A 20900-nucleotide genomic window follows, 5' to 3' on the forward strand; every position below is an offset into this window, starting at 1 on the left:
ATACTATTAGAAATATAAGGAAATTTTAATGTATCGTTGTTTTCAAGTTTACACGTACGCAGACAATTACTTTTTACTCGATTAAAAGTAATAATGGGGCTAATTATCGGATGAACCAACTACCGCGGTATCGCAGATGAAGAGGAAGTTGTCCTACTCGTTGTATTTTTATATTTTCGGGATGTTTTCCTTGGTTGTTTGACAGGTGTTTTTATGAAATTGATTAGATTACCGTGTTGTTTGTTACTTTAGTATAGATTACCATCATTATTTATTATACATTAAAATGTCAGTTTTAATATTATAAATTTGGAAAAAGTAGAAAATCCGTGATGCAAGTATCGCGTACGGCATAGAAAAGAACGTAAGTTTTTATTTCGAGCGATGACGTTTTCTGTGAATCAGTAGATTACGGTCGGTCGGTCGGTCGGTACGAGCGATGTCGATGCGATGACTCTGCTGTGTAAATAGATGTAGAGCGTAGAGTTGTGTGGAGTTACGAATAATGGCGTCTCCGCGACCAAAATCTCCACGACCACCTATATCTGCAAAGAAAGATGACAAAGAAGAGAGTTTTTGGGATAAAATTGGAACTTTGGGCAGGAAAAAACGAATTAAAGAAGGTATCCGATTGCATTTAGTGTAAGATCGTTAAGGTAACCTTCCTTACTATCCAGTTGCTTTCTGTCTGTATACTACGGAACACGCACACGCACGACGCTTCCATGTCATGATCCATATATGGTGCGAGTCGTTTGTTTTTTCAATATTTGTTTTGCAAATCAATCAACTAATCACGAAATCGTACTAATACGAGTCAACATGTAATAATTCACGTTCAACTATTTCTTATAATCACCTATGAATTTGCGTTATACTTATTTATAGTGCAAGAAGTGCAAGAGGAAGGGAAATATGCAATCGACTCCCCAGGATATGCGGCTAATCCTGAAATGCCACCAGAGGAATACACGTTAGATGAAAACGAAGAACGTTCCATGATAGAGCCTAGATCTTCGGAGGATTCTAAGCTCAAAGAACTTGAATTCGTCTTGATCGAATGGATCAACGATGAATTAGCCGATCAGCGTATCATCGTGAAAGATATCGCGGAAGATCTCTACGATGGACAGGTGTTGCAAAAGCTGTTAGGTATATGTTTGATGTTTAGAGCTGAAGAGAATCATTTTGATCGCGTAATATACTTGTAGTAATACTTGTAGCTTGTTAATTTGTAGAAAAATTGACGGGAGAAAAGTTAGATGTACCCGAAGTGACTCAATCGGAGGAAGGTCAGAAGCAAAAGTTGTCTGTTGTTTTATCGACGGCTAATCGTGTATTGCATGTATACCCGCCTTATAAATGGAGCGTCGAAGCGGTGCATTCGAAGAATATCGTCGCTATTCTACATTTATTGGTTGGATTAGCGAGACAATTTCGCGCCCCCGTAAGATTACCGGAGAGAGTGGCCGTTCAAGTTGTCATCGTACGTAAAAAGGATGGTCAACTGATACACAGAACGGTTAGAGAAGAAATTACATCGACGTACGACGATTTAGGAATGCGATGCGAACGCGATGCTTTCGACGACCTTTTCGACAATCCGTCCGATAAGCTAGCCGTGGTTAAAAAAGTATGTTTCTACACGATGTACGATGCTCGAGTCGGTTAAACGAACGTACAACTTTTTACGTCCTTTTGTTTCGTAGTCGTTGATTACCTTCGTTAACAAGCATTTAAATAAAGTGCACTTGGAGGTAACAGATTTGGATACGCAATTTCACGACGGTGTGTTTCTGACGCTGTTACTTGGTCTCCTGGAGGGATTTTTCGTGCCGCTAGGTAGCTTCCATTTGACGCCTAAAACACACGATCAAAAAGTGCACAACGTTTCATTCGCATTTGACATTATGCAGGATATCGGGTTGCCAAAACCCAAAGCCCGGTCCGAAGGTTAGTTGTCGAGTTACTCGCCGAAACTAAATATTCGTTGGTAAATTGAACTTTATTCTATTTGCAGATATCGTGAATTTGGACCTCAAGTCGACTCTTCGAGTGTTGTATAATTTGTTCACCAAGTACAAGGGCATGAACTGACAATGAGAAGAAAAACATTTCGTTGACGAATGAATTTAATAAGAGACGAAAACCTAACGTTATTATTATTATTTATTATTATTTTCATCAACGATATTACCAATTTACTAATCAAAGAGTATTTTCTATATCGAATAACAGCAAATATGTCGTTATTCTTTTAACAATATAAGTCAAGTTTTATAAGTGAAAGAAATATATCGTTTACATTTTGAAATTGTTTTCGATAGTATTTGTTCGTAATCGGTGCAACGTACATCCCGGAGAGCGGCACGAATGATTACGTTGGATTTCATAAAACATTCTTTTCCCGTTGTTGGAACATGGCCAATTACAGGGTGCTTGCTAATTCGGTTGATATTGTTTTACTAGGTTCCATTCCGTGTCTCTGGAAGCTTTTGCTAGTGCAAAAATATAGACGTCGTGTTGCGATTTGTATCGCGCAACAGAGATCAATAATAGAGACCGAAGGAAGGTATACGTTACGTAACATATGTATCTCGTTGGATCTTTTCATCGATTCTTCCATATTTCTAATAGGACGATTACGATTGAAATTATTTAGCGGAAATGGCTCGATAGCGGTAAATAATGTAGAAAAATATGGAAGAAAGCGTAGCGCGTAGTGGGCAAGAACGATGCGTCGATCAACGGAATCCTATAGGAGGTTCGGTGACCTCGATCGTACAACCGTTGGAAACGAATTCGATAGTGAATTCCTCTTTGTTACTTTGCATCGATGTAATCGAAGCATGCGAGCAAACAAGAAACGACATGGATCACGTACATTTGTCGTCGAATCGATTAGTTTTTTTTGTTGAAAATGGAGATTGAAAGGGAAACGTAAGACGAGCCGAATAACGCAATAGTAAATGCATGTATGTACATACATGCATAGGTTATCGATGACTGTTAACGCTCGTGAAATTTCGTGACGATTCATGCGGTATTCCGAGATTTATCGTCACGGCTATGATAAGCGATGTTTTGCCCATCCACGGCACAGAACGCGATGGATAAATGGAACGAGGCACGAACGAGACACGAACCGGGTTGAGAAAAATCGCCTAGAGGGTCGACGATCGGCCTACCTACCGTCTATCGTGAGGGATAGATGGTTGCAGAATGCAAACCGTCGCACAGATGGTTACTCGCGATTTCGTGGAACACGATGCCGGAACACGCGATGTTGCGACATAATCTAGCCGTAGCAAGGTAGTAAGCTACCAGTTTCTTTCGTTTCTCGAGCCCTCACAAACGAAAGAGTCGGAGTCGGAGTCGGAGTCGGAGTCTGATCAGCGTCGATACTTGGCGTGCTGACACGATCGGTGGTCCAACCAGAAATTTAACAAGGCTAGTACACGTTTACGAATCTTTATTAGAGAAGATAGAGAAAAAGTTGATTCGATTTCTGTATTATCATATACATGAAATGAAATTCCCTTCGAGACATCGGTTTGAGCCGTTAGTTTGTTTTCGCACCTTGTGCACATACATGTATACATACGTATATGCATACCTCCTATTTTTACCTATGATATAGAAAAAACTTGGATACTTTTATGTAGTTTAAAGATTCGGTGAGAGAAAAATCTAGAAAGGAGGAAGAAAAATCGAAGAAATGACGACAGGACGCATCAGTTGCAAACAAGAGGAGACGAGTTTGGAAAATTCGTCGGAAATTCCGAGATACGGCAGCTTTCGAAATAGAAGAACATTCGGAAAATACGCCAAGATTTTCCGTATAGTTTTATCGAGATGGATATCGATTTACAGCCAACTTCGCGACGAGAAACTGAACGAAGAAGCCGAGGACGACGACTTGATTTTGCCGAGCAACGAAGACTGGCGGCATCGAGTCTACTATAGATTGGTCGAGTTGCAAAGAGAATGCGATGCAGAACTCGCGATGAAAAGGTGATTTTTCTCGTATTCTCGATGTGAAAATCGGTATACATATATAGTCTCGTAGTTACTTACTTTAAATATAACATAATTCGGATTAATTCGTTGAATCGTAACGATCCGATCCGAAAGTTAAGAAGCCGTAAAATCGAAGGGCCGGCGAGACTGGGCTAGAAATGGAATACCGAAAAAATGAAATGGAGCGGATAACGACGGCGGATTCGAAGGTGGAAGAAGAGCAAAGGAGCATCTGGGAATGGGAGCCAGAGATCCGCGAGTATCCTTTGAAAGTGAAAACGAGAAGTGACAGCAAAGAATCGAGGGAATCGGTGGCGAACGTTTGCGGTATCGCCGGTTCGATGACGGAAGCCTGCGTTCAGCCAGGTTGGCGAGTCAACGACATCCTGTTGGCTGCCAAAGTTCTTGAAAGGGATTCGACTGGACCCGCCTATTCCGACGAGGCTGAGATGCGTCGAGTGTTTGGTCTCGTTTACGACGTGCTTAGATGTAAGCTGCCGTTCCTACGGTCGAACCGTTACCGTCGCGTCCTTTCGATTCTCCTTAACGTTTCTTTTCTTTTCATTTCTTTTCTTTTATTCCGATTGTTAGACAAGAAAATTTTCAGCCGTGCCCTGAAGGAGGTACAATTTTGGAGTCGCAACGACACCCTCAAGGATCGAGAGCGGATCGTTTGGTTGCTGTTGTACGATATGCAAGGAAGAAAGTTTGCGAGACGAGGCGAAGTTACCGCCGTCGAAGAGCGCGAGAAAAAGTTCGAGGTAACTGGAACGTTTTTGTTTCTGTTCGTATCGAGTAAGAAGGAAGATGAAATGATTGAATTTCGTTCACAGGCTGCAGGATTGACGAGTATCGAACAGGCACTTTTGAAGGTGAAAACTCATCTTGCCGCGAGTATTTCGCGCCTACGAATCCGTGGCTCGGCTCTCAGTCTCGGTGAATACTTTTCGCTTTGAAACGCTTTCAATCGGATCGAATCGATTGTGCAGAATACACGCGGTAGAAAATAAGTAGAGAAATATCGTTACTTATCGTTTATCGAGCGTGGTATCGACGCGACAGCAACTAACTAGTAACGATAATATGTATAATCTGTCCAAATTCCATCGTCGCGGGGACGGGCGTGATGCTCTAAAACGCAAAGATGAGCTGTTGCCGTCCCGTTTGCGTATCATCGAAGGTGTCGCTTGGGGCGAGGAAGCCGCGATCGCTTCTGGATGGATCAACGGTAACAAGATCGCTAGCAAGCAACAGTTCCAGGAAGAGATGTCGAAACTGAAGTTGGTCCACTCCGAGAATGGAGAGGCAACGGAGCTCGAGGATACCGGTTACGTGTTTGATTCCATTTGTCCTAAAATGATTAACTTGCACGAAAATGCACGAGAAATATTGGCAGTCTCTAGTCTCGTTCGCGAGCATCGTTTCGTATTTCTAGTAAGTAGTCGCGAAATGATTAGCGATCATTGACAAAGAATAACGACGCGAGTAGACGAATAGATATAGATGGTTCGATATACGCATAGAGTTTGTTAAGCCGACAATCGGATAACAAGTTACGATACTGGTTATTTCATTGGCGCGCGCGCGCGTGCGTTCGATCGAGTAGGAAAGATCGTTATGCCTGGGTGCAGCGGCATTGGCACGGGCGATTCGAGTCGGCCGTTTTTGCGGACCGATAGTTTTAACCCACTGCCTGGCGCCGCGGCACACCGGATACCTGGCGGAGCTGTTGGGGGACATCGAGGACGCCGGCAGACTGTTGGCTTTTGGTGCTGGCGAACGTGTTTGCGAGTACGAGACGTATCTGAGAGATCTCGGCGTGACGTTGCAACGATGTCGCGTATTTTCCGACAAGTACGATCCCCTTGCCAAGTAAACGCGCGACGCGCACTGGTTAAAAATCTACATTACCGAAAATGTCCGTTTTATCAGATACGCGTCGCATACCGTGACGGCCGAGTTAGAGAGAGCTACCGTAGTTTTGGCGATACCGCCGTCTAGTTATACCGGTGTCAAAGATATCGTTGATCTTGCCGTTGCTCGCGGAGGAGACACGGATCTCCTCGAATCGTTGACAAACGTCTGCGTCGCCGAGGACGACCAGGACGAACGCAATATCGAGCAGCCGCGAGCTCTGTTGGCCGATCAAATGTCCACGCTCAAGTATGCTTTAACCAGACCGAACGTTCAGTTCCTGATATACGAAGCGCACACGATTTTCCCCTCGGAAACGACAGAGATGATTCGGCATGTGGTCGATTACGTAAATCGAATAGCCGCGGAGAAGTACGTCCGCGATCATACGGTAAGATTATTCGGTTATTCGCTTCGATTCGATTCGATTCGATTCGATTCGATTCGATTCGATTTACGGTTCACAGTTGAAAAAGAAGGCGCCAAAGGAAGGAAAAGAATCGTCGAAATCGAGCAAACCGGAGAAAAGTGAAGAATCGGTCAAGGATGACGGAATATCAACTATTTCCACAAACGTTAACGTAAGCTCTTTCGCGTACATATACATATAGTAATTCAAAGATTCCGGGTTTCGCGTTAGCCGCCGGAAAGTAGCATTTTCTACGAAATCATAGGTTCCGGACAGCGATCTTTTCGAGGTGGGCAGCATCGACGATATCTACGGAGAGAACGTCAGCCACATGCTCGATCCAGGATGCTTTCTCGCTGTAATAAAAAGAAAGGAAATGATGCAGTTCGACTCGTTGTTTATGATTAAGGTGGCGGAATCCAAAGGATTGTTTGGCGATCCCAAGCAACGACGAGAGACGAAACGCGAACCGGTCCCTCTCGATCCTTCTTCTCGACGAAACTCGTTGATCGATCCTCGCAAAACACCGAAACGCTGCAAGGTTTCTTTTAATACTTAATCTCATCTAGTCACGCTTTGATCTGGAATCGCAGAGATTTCCTTCGGCGCATTACTCGCGCATATTTCTCCGCATGTCTTCTCTGTTTCTCTCGCAGATCGAAATCGAACGAATAATGGCGCCCACGCACTCTTCGTTGACGAGAACCTCGAACGAAAATTCGCTATGTCCGCGGCATCAGAGACGCCAGGCTTGCGGGTCAAGTATTCGAGCAGAGGTACGCGAAAGAAGGAAATGGAACGAACGTTATCGTGGTCGGTGCCGAACAGACTCCGACGCGTCGTCGTCGTCGTCTTTCGGATATCGATCGACGGATGGAGATTCGGGAACGTCTAAACTTCCGTATCCATGGAATATCGTGACTCCTCGACTTCCATTGATATTCGATAATCGTTCAACGGTCGCGACCGGAAGCTTTCGGACTCGGGATTCCATCAAAAATCCATTCAAAAGACGCGCGTAACGCGATCTTTGCATATTTTTCTCGTTTTCCTTGACTGGTACGTTGTTGACAGAGATGGGGACAAATTCTTATTCGCGCAACGATTTCGAAAATCAATTTGAATCGTTGCGAATAAAATTCCCCAGTCTCTGGATACTAATCACGTACGCTCGTAGGCATCGCACAGTTTCCGCGCCAACGGATACGGATATTCTCGTAACTGGAAAGACCAACTGGAGAGCGTGAATCGTTTGAGTGCACCTGTTGGCGCGAAATCGTCGCAGAAAAAGGCAGGTAATTATTTTGTATCGATCGTACGTCACGCGATATGACTCTTTCGCCGATTACGTTAAAGCAGGAGTTGCGAGCGATCTACTCGTTGTATCGTACAAATATCTGTTCGGCTCGGTCCAAAGTAGACGCGTCCGATCAACGAACGTTAGCGCTGCAAGAACAAGTCTCGCCGATGCTGTCTAGCACGCTCAGCGTCGAACGTCTGACAGGGTAATCGTTTCCCGATATTCTTTCAATATTTTCTTACTATTGCTGCACCAGCTGGTTTCTTTTCGAAACGATGGTTGTGTGTTGCGAACGATGAAATTAGTATCGATAACCGATAAACTTTACGAACGCGAATTAAAGTAGACGCCAACTAAAATACGCTAACGCGTCGAGTACGATTCTGAGATCACCGATTCTGGCTCGAGCACTACGACGTATCCCACTGGAAAACAAGATCGAGGATTCCGAGAAAGAATACGTTGACCGATACTCGAAGCCTGGTGCTGCTGGATGGTGCCCGGTATCGAGAAGAACGTTGACGTCGGCGTCGGCGTCGGCGTCGGCGTCGCGACTCGTTCGGCCAGGCCTACGCGAACGCGTACGCGTACGCGGTTTCATCGAACATGCACGACTTGCTTCTTACCGCGATCGTCGCCAGCTAAAAACCGCCACAGCTCGACGGATTTCTTCGGCCTGCCGTCACTTTTATCAACAGCCGTCGGATCCTTGACTCGTCTTCAAGAATCCCGGAATTGTTTACTCCTAAATCAAATAAAATATTAATGTAAATGTGGATAGTTTGATCGTTTCTTGTAGTTGTTTAAACCAACTTTCAGAGGGGAATTTCATTGTTTGAAGAGCAAACGGTCGACGGACTGCTATGTACATGTATGTATATGGAATGCGGTTAGCTGTTTGTTACTCGGCCGTTTCTTACTCCGTCAATTGGAATGATCAATTAAAACGTCGGTTGGTGTCGCGCTCGAGCAAGATGCCGCGGACGTGACGAGGAAGGGAGATTAGGGCAGGAGGGAACGGTTGAAAAGAGTGAATCAGAGGTTCGTAGGAACAAGGAGAAAGAAAGCGAGACCCGAACGATTCCAAAGAGGATGGACTAGGACGGTGACGGCAACGATCTTTGCGGGAGTCGGTCGCCGCCGTCTGCTTCTCCCACGTGCATCGTCGCTCGTTCAAGCTCAACTGGATAACATCGAAACATTGTTACGGGCTGTTTCAGTGTTGTTTGAAAAATCAAGAGTACCGCGAGGTAGGATTTCCAAATACGTAATCGTGAAAATTGTTCGATACTTGTTCAGCCAAGACTAACGATTCTTCGAATGTACGAGTGAACGCGTTTCCGATGACAAGAATTCGTTAGGCCGCGCTTATGCGCTCGCACCGCGTCATAAAGAAACCTTGAAAGAAATTCGAAGCAAAGAGCAAAGAAATATCGATCGATGACGTTTCCACGCCACCTTCGCCACCACCTTCTCTATCGAACTTGTCAAATGAAAATGGGCGCGGCATCGATTTCTTAAATCACTTATTCGTTTTCTATCTCTCACGTTTATCATCTTATCGTACGTAGGAAGTATTTTTATCTACCACCGCATCCTGTCGATCGTCACTCTAGACTATGACAATTTCCGACGGCCGAAGCTGTTGCGTCGTTCGAGTTACAACTACCGCTTTTCCGAACAAATGTACATTTCCTTAGGCCCGAGCACGGACATCCAAAGGAAATCGAACGGGAAACGCAAAGATGGGATTCGACCGCGAACTTGCCGACATACTTCGGGGTAAGTGCCGATCCGATTCGCATTTATTTTCGTAGATAAGAAAAAGTACGAACCAAAGTAATTATCGCGGGAAAAGAAACGCGCGAGACGTTTGCGTTTCGATCTCCGATCCGATCGAGAAAGGACCAACTAACCTGTGCGTGTTGTATGTTTGTAGATGTGGTGCAATTTTTGGAGTGGTTGCGAGAAGTGAAGCTTCCCGTCAACTTGGAGAGTATTCGCGATAGTCTACTGATGCGGTCCAAGGATACCATGACGATGCTCATGGTGGAGAGAATGGTCGAAAGACCAAGTTCTCCGGATCCGAATCAGTACTTGAACATGAACGCGGCTGGACCGAAAGGTTTAGTGGCGACGACGAACACGGAACCCGAACTCGAGGAGTACGTGCCCGCCGAACAACACCAGCCGCAAAACCAACCGCAACACGATTATTACGAGACCTTCGAACCGATCGAGTCGACGAATGCTACGACCGATCTTTTTCGTCTTTCGAGCAAACACCAGCAAATCGAAACCACGCTAATGGACATTTATTCCAACTTTTCGGCAGCCCAAGCGAAAAACCAGTGTCTCATGTGCGGTCCCCTTTACAGAAAGGAAGGCAAGAAGCTGTTTGTTTTCGAACAATATCGAGCGTGTTGGGTCGGTAAGTGGTAATCGCGAATTAACCTTTGAGTTGAGTAAAATTTCATTTTTTTTTTTTTTTTTTTTTTTCTAAGGCTTGCTGGGACTACATTTGTTGATTTACGGAAACGATCACGACAATCGTCCGTGGATGATTCTACCGATTCGCGGTTACATGGCTCGAGCTGCTCCGAATGCGATTCCTCGAGATCAACGGAAAAGCGAGTCTACGTTCGAAATCTTTTGCCCAGGCAATAAAACTTTTCAAGTAAACGACCATAATTTCTTCCTTTTTCTTTATATGTATATATATATATACAGTAACAGTGTCTGTCATTTTTTTCTAACGAACGGTGTTTCAGTTTATCGCAAGGACGCCAAATGACATGGAACAATGGGTAGCGAAAATTTCCGAATCGAGCCAAGGAGAGAGAAACGAGAACAAAGAGTTTACGAATTCCCTGGTCGCCAGCACACCCGCCGAAACCAATACCTCGCAGTCGGAGGAAAGGTTCGAAAAGTTACCTCGGCAACATTCCAATTCTAACGAAGAAAGATATCAAGACGTAGAATCTTTGGGCATCGATAAGCTGCCGATCAATAATCCTTCGATAGTTTCTAGCGTTACCAACCAACACGGACAAGCCTCTTCTTCGAAAGACGCTCTCGTACAAGTCGCCAATTCTTCGATTCTTTCTACTCCTGCTCCTGCTCCTCCTTTGCCAGCTCGAATCCCTCGAAGATTGCCATCCCTACCGGTCCGTGCTTCGTCGTCGACTTACAGACTCCCCGACGAAGAAGAAGACGATATCTATCACAAGATCGAAGATTTCAGGGATACCGGACATTGCTACGGCAACGTTGGTAACGTTCCCGAAATTAGACTCGCAACCTACGACGACGTGTTCGCGAGCAAAGATGAATCCAAGTCCGAAGAAAAGCCAAAGAAAGCGAAGAAGAAAAAGCATCTCGAATCCGCTACAAGACGATCCAATCGGTTGGAGAACGAAGCAACCTACGACGATGCCGCGCCTGCGGCCACCGCGTCGAAGGACACCCTCGCACACGCACGTCTCGACCAACGAGATCAATCAGAGTCTTACGACGATATCGAGGTAGGTCACTTATGCATGGCTTACAATTAAATCAGTGGTCGGCAAACTTTAAAAGCTCAACAGCCAATTATATCGTTAATTATATCGTCGTGATTTGCCGAACCCTGCTCTATTAGAACGTATTAAAAGGTGCATTTCAGAAATTCATAATGTTTACCCGCGCGTACAGAATTTCCTTCCAAACGCAACATCGAGCAATATTCGACCAACGGAAGTAACAGAGGAGCCGACAAAGTCGCCGGTTAAGAAATCTTTTCTAGACAAAGTGAGAAAGAAAAAGGAATCACCGCGGAAAAATGACAAAAAACAGAAACGTCAAATTACGACGCCGCCACCATCGGCAAACATTCAACAACTACCAACTTACGACGACATATCCGATTTAATGAACAATCAGAAAGCTAAGCGAAATTTCGAAGACGAATCAGAGTATACCAGTCCGCCTCCGCCTAGACCAGTTTGCGCAAAGCCACCGCCTTTAACCGTCGACGCAGCCGATAACCAAGAATTTTATGACGACGTTGTCACGTGTCGCGGAAACTATACGAACGAAGAAACATGTCAATCGGATCAGGTAAGAAAACCGTTTCGATTCATTCTTTGATTATGGCCAAACGGTTAATTTTAAGTTAAACTTAATACTAATCGAGGCTTTATATTTTAATTGTAAATCTTTCAACACGTTTACATGCATTTCCAGCGAATTCCGAAACAGCTGAATCACGTTCGTCGGTCTGTTCGTCCAGAAATCGATAACTTTGTATCGCGCGAAAACATCGATAACCCTCGGCAATCGCTCCAAGACAACCAACACTATCAAACACCACGCACCGAATCGAGTCATCGCAAGTATCCTCTTGTCGATCAACAGGAACAACTGTACGACGATATCGCTATACTTGCAGATTTCACAGCACGCCAAAAGGAATGTCTTGGTAAAAAAGACAACCAAGACGCAACCAACACGCAGATTAGTTTCGAGAAGAGATCGTGGAATCGATTCGTCAATGGGAAAAAGTCCAAAATTCCAGATCCTATGGGTTTCGATAGAAATAGTCGAATTTCGAGCGGCACCGAAGACTCGGACGATCGCAACGACCACCATGGCGTGATGCGAATGAATACCTTTCAAAAGTTAATCAGTAAAATGGAAAACTCTCTCGGTAAATCGTCCGTGAAAACAACGTCATCGGTCATATTGAATAAAACAAACGTGACCAACAATGCATGATATCAAAGGGAACGATCGATACCTTTTCTTTTATCGATCGGTACAATATTTACAGACCAAAGATGGTAGACTAGTTATTTCGATGCCAACGTTTCTATTGCATCAAAATCACTCACGTTTGTAACAATTTTTTACTTTGCAAAATAAATTACGCGCCTCAAATTACGCGATAACACGCTATGTCAGTGAATCGATAATAAACAACATTCTGTTTATTATTACACTTGGAATATTCGTATTGAACTTTTAACGCGGACAACGTTTATTTGCGAGCGAGAGTTACATGGTACGAAACGGTTGCGTAAAATTCCATCGTAACTTTGCTGTTACATACTTGGACAATTAGTCGCTGTCTGGGACATTTCTATTCCTTCGAAAATTCTTTTCGTAGACGTCGTAAAAATTATCGTAAATCTGTCTGGTCCACGTGGTTCCGATCCGTACAGAGGATCGAAGAGTATCGATACTCTGCTTCTGAAATGCTTTCAAAGGTACACCCGTGCTCTTTTCTATGTACTTTACAAACAACTCCGACTGTTCCGAATACATTGGAAGAATTACGATCGATAACGTAAATATTAAGCCGATAAGTAGGAGCCATACAAACGTGGACAAAAGTGACTGACACCCATTGCCTGAAACACATTATAAATCTCGTATTAATTGATGCAACAAAAATATCATAGAAAACTTATCGAGCGTGATTCGTTTGCATCGTATTACCTTTCGACGCGTATTTCTTATTAACGTATTTATCTTTTTTTCCCAACGTCTCAACTTCTACTTGCTTTCCACCGACTTTTAGTTCCTCGCTTACTAAGCAACATCCATTCTTATCCATGTCCTGTTTATTATCCTTTTCGACCGATTTCTTCTTTTTCTTTTTACCACCCTTTTTTGCTACGGCGTTCAAATCGGTTTCTGCATCTAAGGAAAGAAAACGGTTATTAACATAAAGAGTGCGTCCGATATTTTTAAATTTCTGCTTTTTCTTTCATAAATACTACTCGTAACGGCATTCGATCTTCGTAATCTTTCTTCTTCGATGGTAACCTTTACACGGGACAAATAAGTAACGATGTTACGAGCGCAAGCTTGACATTCGCTTAGGTTGCTGCATGGACCCGCGACGCTGGATACTGCGGGAGTTAAAGGATTCTCCTTTAAATCTAACCATCTCAAGTTCTTTAACTCGCTTAAACTTAGCGGTAGCCTGCTTATCTGTAACATAATTATGTTCCTAGTACTTGCGACCAGATTACAACCTACCCCGAACAAATTCTTTCCAATTTACCTGATTCGCGTAAAGATCCAAATGCCTCAACTGCCTCAATTCTCCAAAATTTTCCGGAATTTCTGTCAACATGTTTTTACTAAGATCTAACTTAACTATTTGCTTAAGACTGACAAAAGTATTCTGAAAGAAATTATCTTTAGTCGAGAGTCGTTGCTGCAAGTATAGAAATAACGTTCAGGGAAACTCACAGGCAAAGAAACTAACAGATTATTCGATAAATCTAAATGTGTCGCCTTCTTAACAGCTGCCTGAAAAATAATACATATTGTTATATATTATCATAGATTTGTTGTATAACAAATTCGGCAGATTGAACGTACGATTTCTCGAACAGGCACTTCTTTCAGGTCGCACAAACTGAGATCCAGCGTTTCATCTTTCAGTCTGTCCTTAATATTTTTTGAATTTGATTTCATTTTCATGACGAAACAATTTAACGATCAAATAAATTTCTGACTTGCCGCGTTCTCTGTAGTTTGTCGTCGCGTCACCTTTCGCTGAATATCATAATGTTTTACTGTAAAAACAAATTAAAATAATCTAGCCGAATGAACGATTAGGTATTTCTTGACCTCCTCTACACATCGGACCAATATAAACTTCCATCTGCCGAGTGCCGCGACAGATTGAAAACGTTTAATTATTGTTTAATGCACGTGGCACAGGGCACAGGGATGCACAGGGACCAACCACCGACACCAACCAATGCTAAACCGACACGAATCACCAATCGCAAATCACGAATGTCAGTTTCGAACTTTCTCACTTGCTGTCAATGTCAATCAAACAACTTTGAAAATCAGCCGATTGTTGGCAAACCTTCGATACAGAGTCACGAAATAATGTTAGAGATTCTGATTGGTCACTGCCATTTTTCTAGCTCTCTAACTTCCAAGCGATTGTAGCGACCTCGGTTTCTTCTGTGATTGCAAGATAAATGCAATCACAGTCAATGTTGACAATGGGTCGTTCTTCTACATCTTTTCAGTAATCATGTATAACTAACTATAACTGATAACGATAAGGTCGAGCTGGTTGTGTGTGTGCAGTTGTGTGGTTGAGTCAGAAAATTGACAAGTGGTGAAATTCCTGTTAATCGAAGCAACTCAACATTTCAGACTTGTCATTCTCAAATCGAACCTGTAGTTTGTTACTCGCTTTGAAACTTATCTACGATGCTTTTTTAATCATTGGAATAAAAATTAATTTCATTCAAGATGTCCACACGGTATATGAAAAAAGTATACGGAGTTGATGCGTTAGCCGAAAAAGATAGCGAAAGCGAGTGTGATTTAGAGAATTCGATAATTGGCGACGTTAAATCTAAGACATTTAATGTATTTGATGTAGTACGTTTTAAATTTTATAATAGTACCACCTTTCCCTTGCACAATTCATCGATGCAATCTTTTAACGCTTAAGCGACATTATTACATTTTCTCATAAATTCCCCGACTATCTTTTCGAATCTATTTTCGATGTTATCGTCATACTTATTTTCCTTTTTTCTAGTTGAATCAAAATTCTGAAATTGGAGAGGAAGAAAACGAAGAACAGCAAGTTATCGAAGAAAGTTATACGGACCAAGATAAACGCAAGAAAAAGAAGAAGAGACGAAAGAAGTTGGAAAGTTTCAAAGTTCAACAAGTTGTCGACTTTAAAGAGACCGAGGATGTGGACGAAATCGAAAGATCCGTAAGAGAAGTGAATAAATTGCTCGGTGAACCGCTTCCAAGTTGTAGTTCTCAGAGTACAAATAATTTACAATGGATAGAACAAAAATCTAAAGAAGATATTTTGATGGTTCAACATAAACATTTAAACCCTTACAATGAACTTAAAAGAATCTTTGGCAGTAAAACGGTCCAAGCCGAACAAAAGTATGTATAATAAAATCTATGTTGTACGAGTAGATACGATAAAAATTATAGTTTGATTTCTTATGGTAAATGTTCAACTTTAATAGCAACAGAAGAAATAGGGGTCGTTCCAGTCACTTGAAAAGGACCTGGCTAATTTCCACTAGAGATAACTGGTCGCCGATCAATAAATCTGGTCTGTCTATGTCTTTGGATCACGACGTAAAATCGGCTAACAATGTACAATACTTTTTATACGAACATAGTCCCTCGTATAGACAGGTTCAATTAAAATTCTTAGAAGCAGTCGAAAGTTTAAATCCGGAAAACATTGTTGTACGTTTCGTTTTTATTTACGCGTCAGAAAATCAAAGTTCATTATACAAAGGAAACTTACGCTTTGTATTTTCTTATAGAATATAATCAATGCCCATTCGTATCACGTAGATGCGCTATTACAATTAGCCGAACTTTGCGAACTCAACGAAAATTTAGCGTTAGCTGCAGAATTTACGGAAAAAGCACTCTACTGTTTGGAATGTGCTTTCCACCCACTGTTTAATCTAACAACTGCTGCCTGTAGGTTGGACTATAGAAAGCAACAAAATCGTGCTTTGTTTATAACATTGTTCAAGCATCTCAATTTTGTAGGCGGACGTGCGTGTTATAGGTAAAAAAAAAAAAACACAATTCTTATGCTACTTTTATATTTCTTCAAATTTTATACCAGATTTTTTATTTCAGAACAAGTTTAGAATTTTGTAAATTACTTTTATCGCTTGATCCGGAAGGCGATCCTTTAGCTGTAATTCTATCTCTCGATTTCTATGCTTTAAGAGCAAAAGAATACGAGTGGTTCATAGAATTCTGCAATCATTGGGACGGCGCGAGAAACCTCACGCAACTACCAAACATAGCATATAGTTTAGCTTTGGCTCATTTCCATTTGGGCAATCGAACTGTTGCCGATCAACTCTTACAGAATGCATTAATAATGTTTCCAGGTGTATTGATGTCTTTGTTGGATAAATGTAGCATACAAACGGATGAAAAGGTATTATCAAATTATGTTGTTGATTGTAGTTTTTCAGACAAAACTCGACAGTTTCGATATAAATATAAGGATTGGCTAATAGTCGGAATAATATTCTAGGTACAAGGCCACGATTTCTTTAATACCAAGGCAGTAATTTCGACGTCGCCAGCGTTGGAAAAATTACAAAATCTGTACGTGGCACGCAGTTTTCGTTTATGGAAAGAAGCAGACCTTTTACCGTGGTTACGCGAAAATGCGTATACTGCGTTAAATCGAGTCGATTCTAAAGACGATTATGTTAAATATTGCGAAACAAAGCGAAGTAAACGCTATCAAGGGAAATTGCCAAAGAATATCCTAAGACATATTATACTTTCCGATATAAAAGATGTTACTGTGAATGTTCAAGAGGTATGTAAAGTTTTACACATATAATACTTTGGTACATTGTACGATTGTACCGTGTCCTTTATTATCTTTAAAACTTGCGTAGGTACAAAACGATGGCTCTGTACTCTCGCATGATCCTCTACCACCAGTGGATAGCATTGATATTTACAAAAGACCGATACCAAATGCAAGAACAACCCAAACAAATTCCAACTTTTTGTCTCTTTTTATCTCCTCTTTATTCTCAAATATTAACGGAGAAGGTGTAGTTGCCGCCCTTGATGGTTTAAATTTATTGTAAGTATATAGAATATTAAAATTACATGACGTAAAACAAAGTAATTGTTGTAACAAATGGCATTATGTTTTTAGTTACGATAATAACGATCAAATTTAAGGCAGTCAGGTTACGATGTATAGTAATAAATTGAATTAAAATAGACAAATTTTACTTTAGATATAAACTTTATGAAACTATATGAACTTTTACGAAGATAATGTAAATTTCATATCAACACGAGGTAACACAAGTACCACTTAATAACGATCATTGTAAAATTATAACATCTATCATGTATTTGAAACTATGTATACTCGATTGTATGTATGAACTTGTGCATTAATTATTTATACGATCTTGTATTGTTATCATTTGTATCGAATTTGTGAAACAATCATGTTTTATTCGGTTTTTGAAAAACGTGTATATACGGAAAAAGATATATATGTACAATAAATAAACTGTATTATTGTAAGAATTATACATAGATACTATCTCGTAATTATCTTGTTAGCGAAACATTTTACACGGGATGATGTAAATTATTCTATGAACGTGATTCGTTAAAAAAGAATTATTATTTTCCAATAGACTTATTTTATGTACAGATCTATACAATCGCTTAGTATTACATATAATCCCATCAATTGTTTTTAATCAGTTTTGCTAATGGAACATTTATTCTTTATATCGATCTATCCTGTTTCTTTATTAAATGCAAATATCTTCTCTTACATAATAATGTAATACTCGATGAGCATAAGAACATGTTCGTGTGCGTTTTCTAGTACAATACCGAGCATTCTTTGTAATTCTTTTCGATAAGAATTAGATAGTAAAAACACTCAGCCTATCTTATTAAATGTAGCATCACCGCAAGTGAAAAAATTGAAAGTCAGATAAATTATTAACAGAATGATAACGTTAAAGACGTCAAGTTAAATTTCGACCATTGGTCCATGTAATGTTTCCTGAATACCAGTTGTATTTTTTTATTTATTTTACACCATACTGTGAAATACGGGATTGTAACGACATATTCCAGGACCATATTCTTGATAAGCTTTTTTAGTGTGACACACCGTATAAAATTCAGGATCGCCAGCTAATAAAGCACCGCCATACCATACCGCGCAGCGTTGTTTATGATGAGATATAACGTGAACGTCTATAGGCTTCGGCTAAAATAAAATTGAACGTATTTTACTCGCATCTTTTTACGACTTTATATACTTGTAAATAATATAGTTGACCACCGATAATTAAATACACGTTACCGTAATATGACTTCCACTTAATGTTTCGCTAAGCTTGAGACGAGCATCGACGATTCGTTTTATATCGCGTTGTAATCGCCTACCAAAGTCTTTGAACATCGTAGAACCACCCGATAATACGATGTTATTATACAATGGCCTTCTAACGTCTATCGGACAATTTTGTATTACGTCGTCCACGATTTCGTTTAGGGGCGTCGTGAAATCTGGATTAGAGAACTACAAAAGAAGGAAGAAAAATATGTGATAAAATGCTTGACTAAATGTAAAGATAAAAATACTTTTTCATAGGTATAAATTAATATATTACTTCGGGATGAAAGAATATCTCTGGTCCAAGAAACCTTTCGTATCCAACGTCTACGACAAAAGACTGCTTGGTAATACTGTTGATACCTTCGTACTTTTTTATCTTTGTAGGATCGCTGTCGTATTTAGCGAATTCTTTTGAGATATCTGGACATATGTAACAATGCTTTTCTTTTATTGCTTTAGCTGTTTCTAACGATTGTTCGGGTGGTATTCCGATTTCGCGTTCTCTTAACAAACTTTGTATAAAGTATGTAATGTCACGTCCAGCGATAGGAATGTGTTTTATACAACTTCCAATGACAAAACCTTCTGCCTAGGAGACAATGTGAATTGGCTAATATAAAAAAAAGTTCTTAGCATGTTGGTCTATGTAAATTTCCATTTTTGCTTCTTTCTTTTTCTTTATACTTACAACTGGAATTACATGCGTCACTCCGTCCCCGCTATCAACAACGACACCCGTCAATGTTCTGTCGTCCACGCTTTTAGCTGTCCAAGAGGCAGCTATCGCCAATACAGCTTGTACCGCGATATAAAGACCCGGTACATTGAACGATTCAAACATTATCTCGGCGGTGTATTCTCGATTTTCGGGGGTGTTTAATGGTGGTTCGGTAAGTAAAAAGTAATGATCTTCGGGTTCCGCCCTGAGATATTTAAAAATGCATTGTTGCAGGAATTTTTCCATTAAATCCCAATCTTCTACTAGTCCGTGTCTAACTGGATACTAAACAAAAATACAAGTTTTGTTACAAGTACAAAACGCTTAACAATAGAAAAATTGTAATATTATATAGTTTGTAGGGATTTAGAAATACATACTTTTATGGAATATCCAGTTGCTTCGAAAGCTTCGTCCCCGATGTAAGCATCTAAATCTTCGACACCTTTAGTGATTCTTCTAGCATTGCTGTCTCCAACTTTTGCAGTTTCTTTAATGGCAATCGCAGACGGTATCATAAGTTGGGGCTCCTTATTGCCAGCGAAGCCTAGCTTGGTGTAACTATAAAAATGCGAGCAATTAATATCTGTTTCTCAATTAGAAAAGATACGCATCGTTAAATGCACCAATAAAGAATAAAGATACGCTTTCATTGTAGATTAATCTAACGTATCAACTGTCGTATGCAAACTGAATATTTTGATCGATGTTTACGAAATTTTCGACAAGCATTCAATTATTCTTTGTTAAATATAACACTACAACAGTGTATCGGTTATATATTTGAACATGAACAAAATCTGTATTTAATATAAAAAAATGTTGAGTTTCTTCCAGTATTTATTATCTGACGCACAAAATGTCATATCTCATGAGTCACATCCTAGCCTATTTATTTTCGCCGGGATTAAATCATTTTTGAACTGAAAATATACTTACCCCGTGCCTACATCGATTACACACGCTGGAAGACGGCCGAGCATTCTGTTCTTTTCGTTGTCGTTGGTTTATTTTAACAATGTTTAACCGTAATCAAAACTCGAAAATTCAGTTTCCGCTGGTCTCGATCAGTCCAGATCAGTCACGATAAACCACGCCTCGCTTATAGCAAGAGATAAAGCAGAAGCATACATTAAGTCGTGCCCTCAATGCGCGAAACCGCGAAACGCTTCGATGCACCACTTGGATTGTCAAAAATGGAAACTCGTTTGGAAATTGGCTGCATCCTGCGAAAGTGTCGGTACTGGTGGCGCCATCGGCGTCGCTGGGAGAACGTCCAAGTTTCTCAGTGAAAATAGTGTACACTGTTTCCGCTAGATGGCGCCGCTAACTAAAGGGTCGATAAATAATTATTTAGAGTCAAATAATTGTCGATAAAAAAGTTAAATTTCACGTATAAACTAATATATTGCAGTGTCATAATAAGCCAAGTAATAGTATTAATTATGCATTTATGAAAAATAAAAAATTATTTATTAATAGGTATCGGTGGCGTTATCTTAGAGAAACGGTGGATACTACTTTCACTAGAAACTTGGACGTTTCGCCACAGATGGCGTCACTAGTACTAAATCATGCGGCATCTGGCAGCAACAGTAAGAACTATAGA

General features: G+C 40.9%; 6 protein-coding genes across 10 annotated transcripts; 4 read left to right on the forward strand and 2 right to left on the reverse strand.

The window, feature by feature from the left end:
- Positions 1-131: 131 nt before the first annotated feature.
- LOC128872885 (beta-parvin) lies at positions 132-2319 on the forward strand. Of its 2 annotated transcripts, none has more exons than XM_054116020.1 (5): positions 132-623; positions 889-1152; positions 1239-1633; positions 1710-1953; positions 2021-2319. In XM_054116020.1, exons 1-5 carry the CDS (start codon positions 506-508, stop codon positions 2095-2097), a joined length of 1098 nt encoding a protein of 365 aa, XP_053971995.1. In that variant the 5' UTR covers positions 132-505; the 3' UTR covers positions 2098-2319. The 2 variants fall into 2 exon arrangements, with proteins under 2 accessions (XP_053971995.1, XP_053971996.1); XM_054116021.1 differs by lacking the exon at positions 132-623 and adding an exon at positions 629-744.
- On the reverse strand, positions 529-14430 carry LOC128872886 (leucine-rich repeat-containing protein 59). 2 transcript variants are annotated; one of them, XR_008456271.1, is made up of 8 exons: positions 14016-14430; positions 13884-13943; positions 13693-13815; positions 13406-13619; positions 13122-13325; positions 12733-13033; positions 8270-8388; positions 529-545 (listed from the first exon to the last, which is right to left on the reverse strand). XR_008456271.1 is itself a non-coding variant. In XM_054116023.1 (6 exons), exons 1-6 carry the CDS (start codon positions 14115-14117, stop codon positions 12741-12743), a joined length of 996 nt encoding a protein of 331 aa, XP_053971998.1. In that variant the 5' UTR covers positions 14118-14429; the 3' UTR covers positions 12511-12740. The 2 variants fall into 2 exon arrangements, 1 of the variants encoding a protein (XP_053971998.1); XM_054116023.1 differs by lacking the exons at positions 529-545; positions 8270-8388 and having other exon boundaries at positions 12511-13033; positions 14016-14429.
- On the forward strand, positions 2471-8356 carry LOC128885095 (uncharacterized). The gene is made up of 12 exons (XM_054138865.1): positions 2471-4014; positions 4157-4509; positions 4612-4781; positions 4854-4956; positions 5165-5454; positions 5627-5874; positions 5953-6325; positions 6402-6515; positions 6609-6884; positions 7000-7361; positions 7657-7848; positions 7990-8356. Exons 1-12 carry the CDS (start codon positions 3719-3721, stop codon positions 8354-8356), a joined length of 3144 nt encoding a protein of 1047 aa, XP_053994840.1. The 5' UTR covers positions 2471-3718.
- LOC128872882 (uncharacterized) lies at positions 8406-12619 on the forward strand. 3 transcript variants are annotated; one of them, XM_054116017.1, is made up of 8 exons: positions 8406-8893; positions 9215-9425; positions 9583-10074; positions 10148-10320; positions 10415-11167; positions 11337-11741; positions 11868-12012; positions 12073-12619. In XM_054116017.1, exons 2-8 carry the CDS (start codon positions 9389-9391, stop codon positions 12396-12398), a joined length of 2331 nt encoding a protein of 776 aa, XP_053971992.1. In that variant the 5' UTR covers positions 8406-8893; positions 9215-9388; the 3' UTR covers positions 12399-12619. The 3 variants fall into 3 exon arrangements, with proteins under 3 accessions (XP_053971992.1, XP_053971990.1, XP_053971991.1); XM_054116015.1 differs by having other exon boundaries at positions 8407-8893; positions 11868-12619; XM_054116016.1 differs by having other exon boundaries at positions 8407-8893; positions 9344-9425; positions 11868-12619.
- Positions 14431-14691: 261 nt separating the features above from the next.
- LOC128872883 (transcription factor 25) lies at positions 14692-17741 on the forward strand. The gene is made up of 8 exons (XM_054116018.1): positions 14692-15044; positions 15208-15575; positions 15662-15890; positions 15971-16224; positions 16299-16608; positions 16708-17001; positions 17084-17277; positions 17353-17741. The coding sequence occupies exons 1-8, from the start codon at positions 14913-14915 to the stop codon at positions 17375-17377; spliced, it is 1806 nt and encodes a 601-aa protein (XP_053971993.1). The 5' UTR covers positions 14692-14912; the 3' UTR covers positions 17378-17741.
- Positions 17353-20473, reverse strand: LOC128872884 (actin-related protein 3). The gene is made up of 6 exons (XM_054116019.1): positions 20231-20473; positions 19672-19852; positions 19262-19576; positions 18848-19162; positions 18538-18756; positions 17353-18441 (listed from the first exon to the last, which is right to left on the reverse strand). The coding sequence occupies exons 1-6, from the start codon at positions 20272-20274 to the stop codon at positions 18262-18264; spliced, it is 1254 nt and encodes a 417-aa protein (XP_053971994.1). The 5' UTR covers positions 20275-20473; the 3' UTR covers positions 17353-18261.
- Positions 20474-20900: the final 427 nt, after the last annotated feature.

The sequence above is a fragment of the Hylaeus volcanicus genome, chromosome 2, assembly GCF_026283585.1.
Source record: "Hylaeus volcanicus isolate JK05 chromosome 2, UHH_iyHylVolc1.0_haploid, whole genome shotgun sequence".
Classification (NCBI taxonomy): Eukaryota; Metazoa; Arthropoda; class Insecta; order Hymenoptera; family Colletidae; genus Hylaeus; species Hylaeus volcanicus.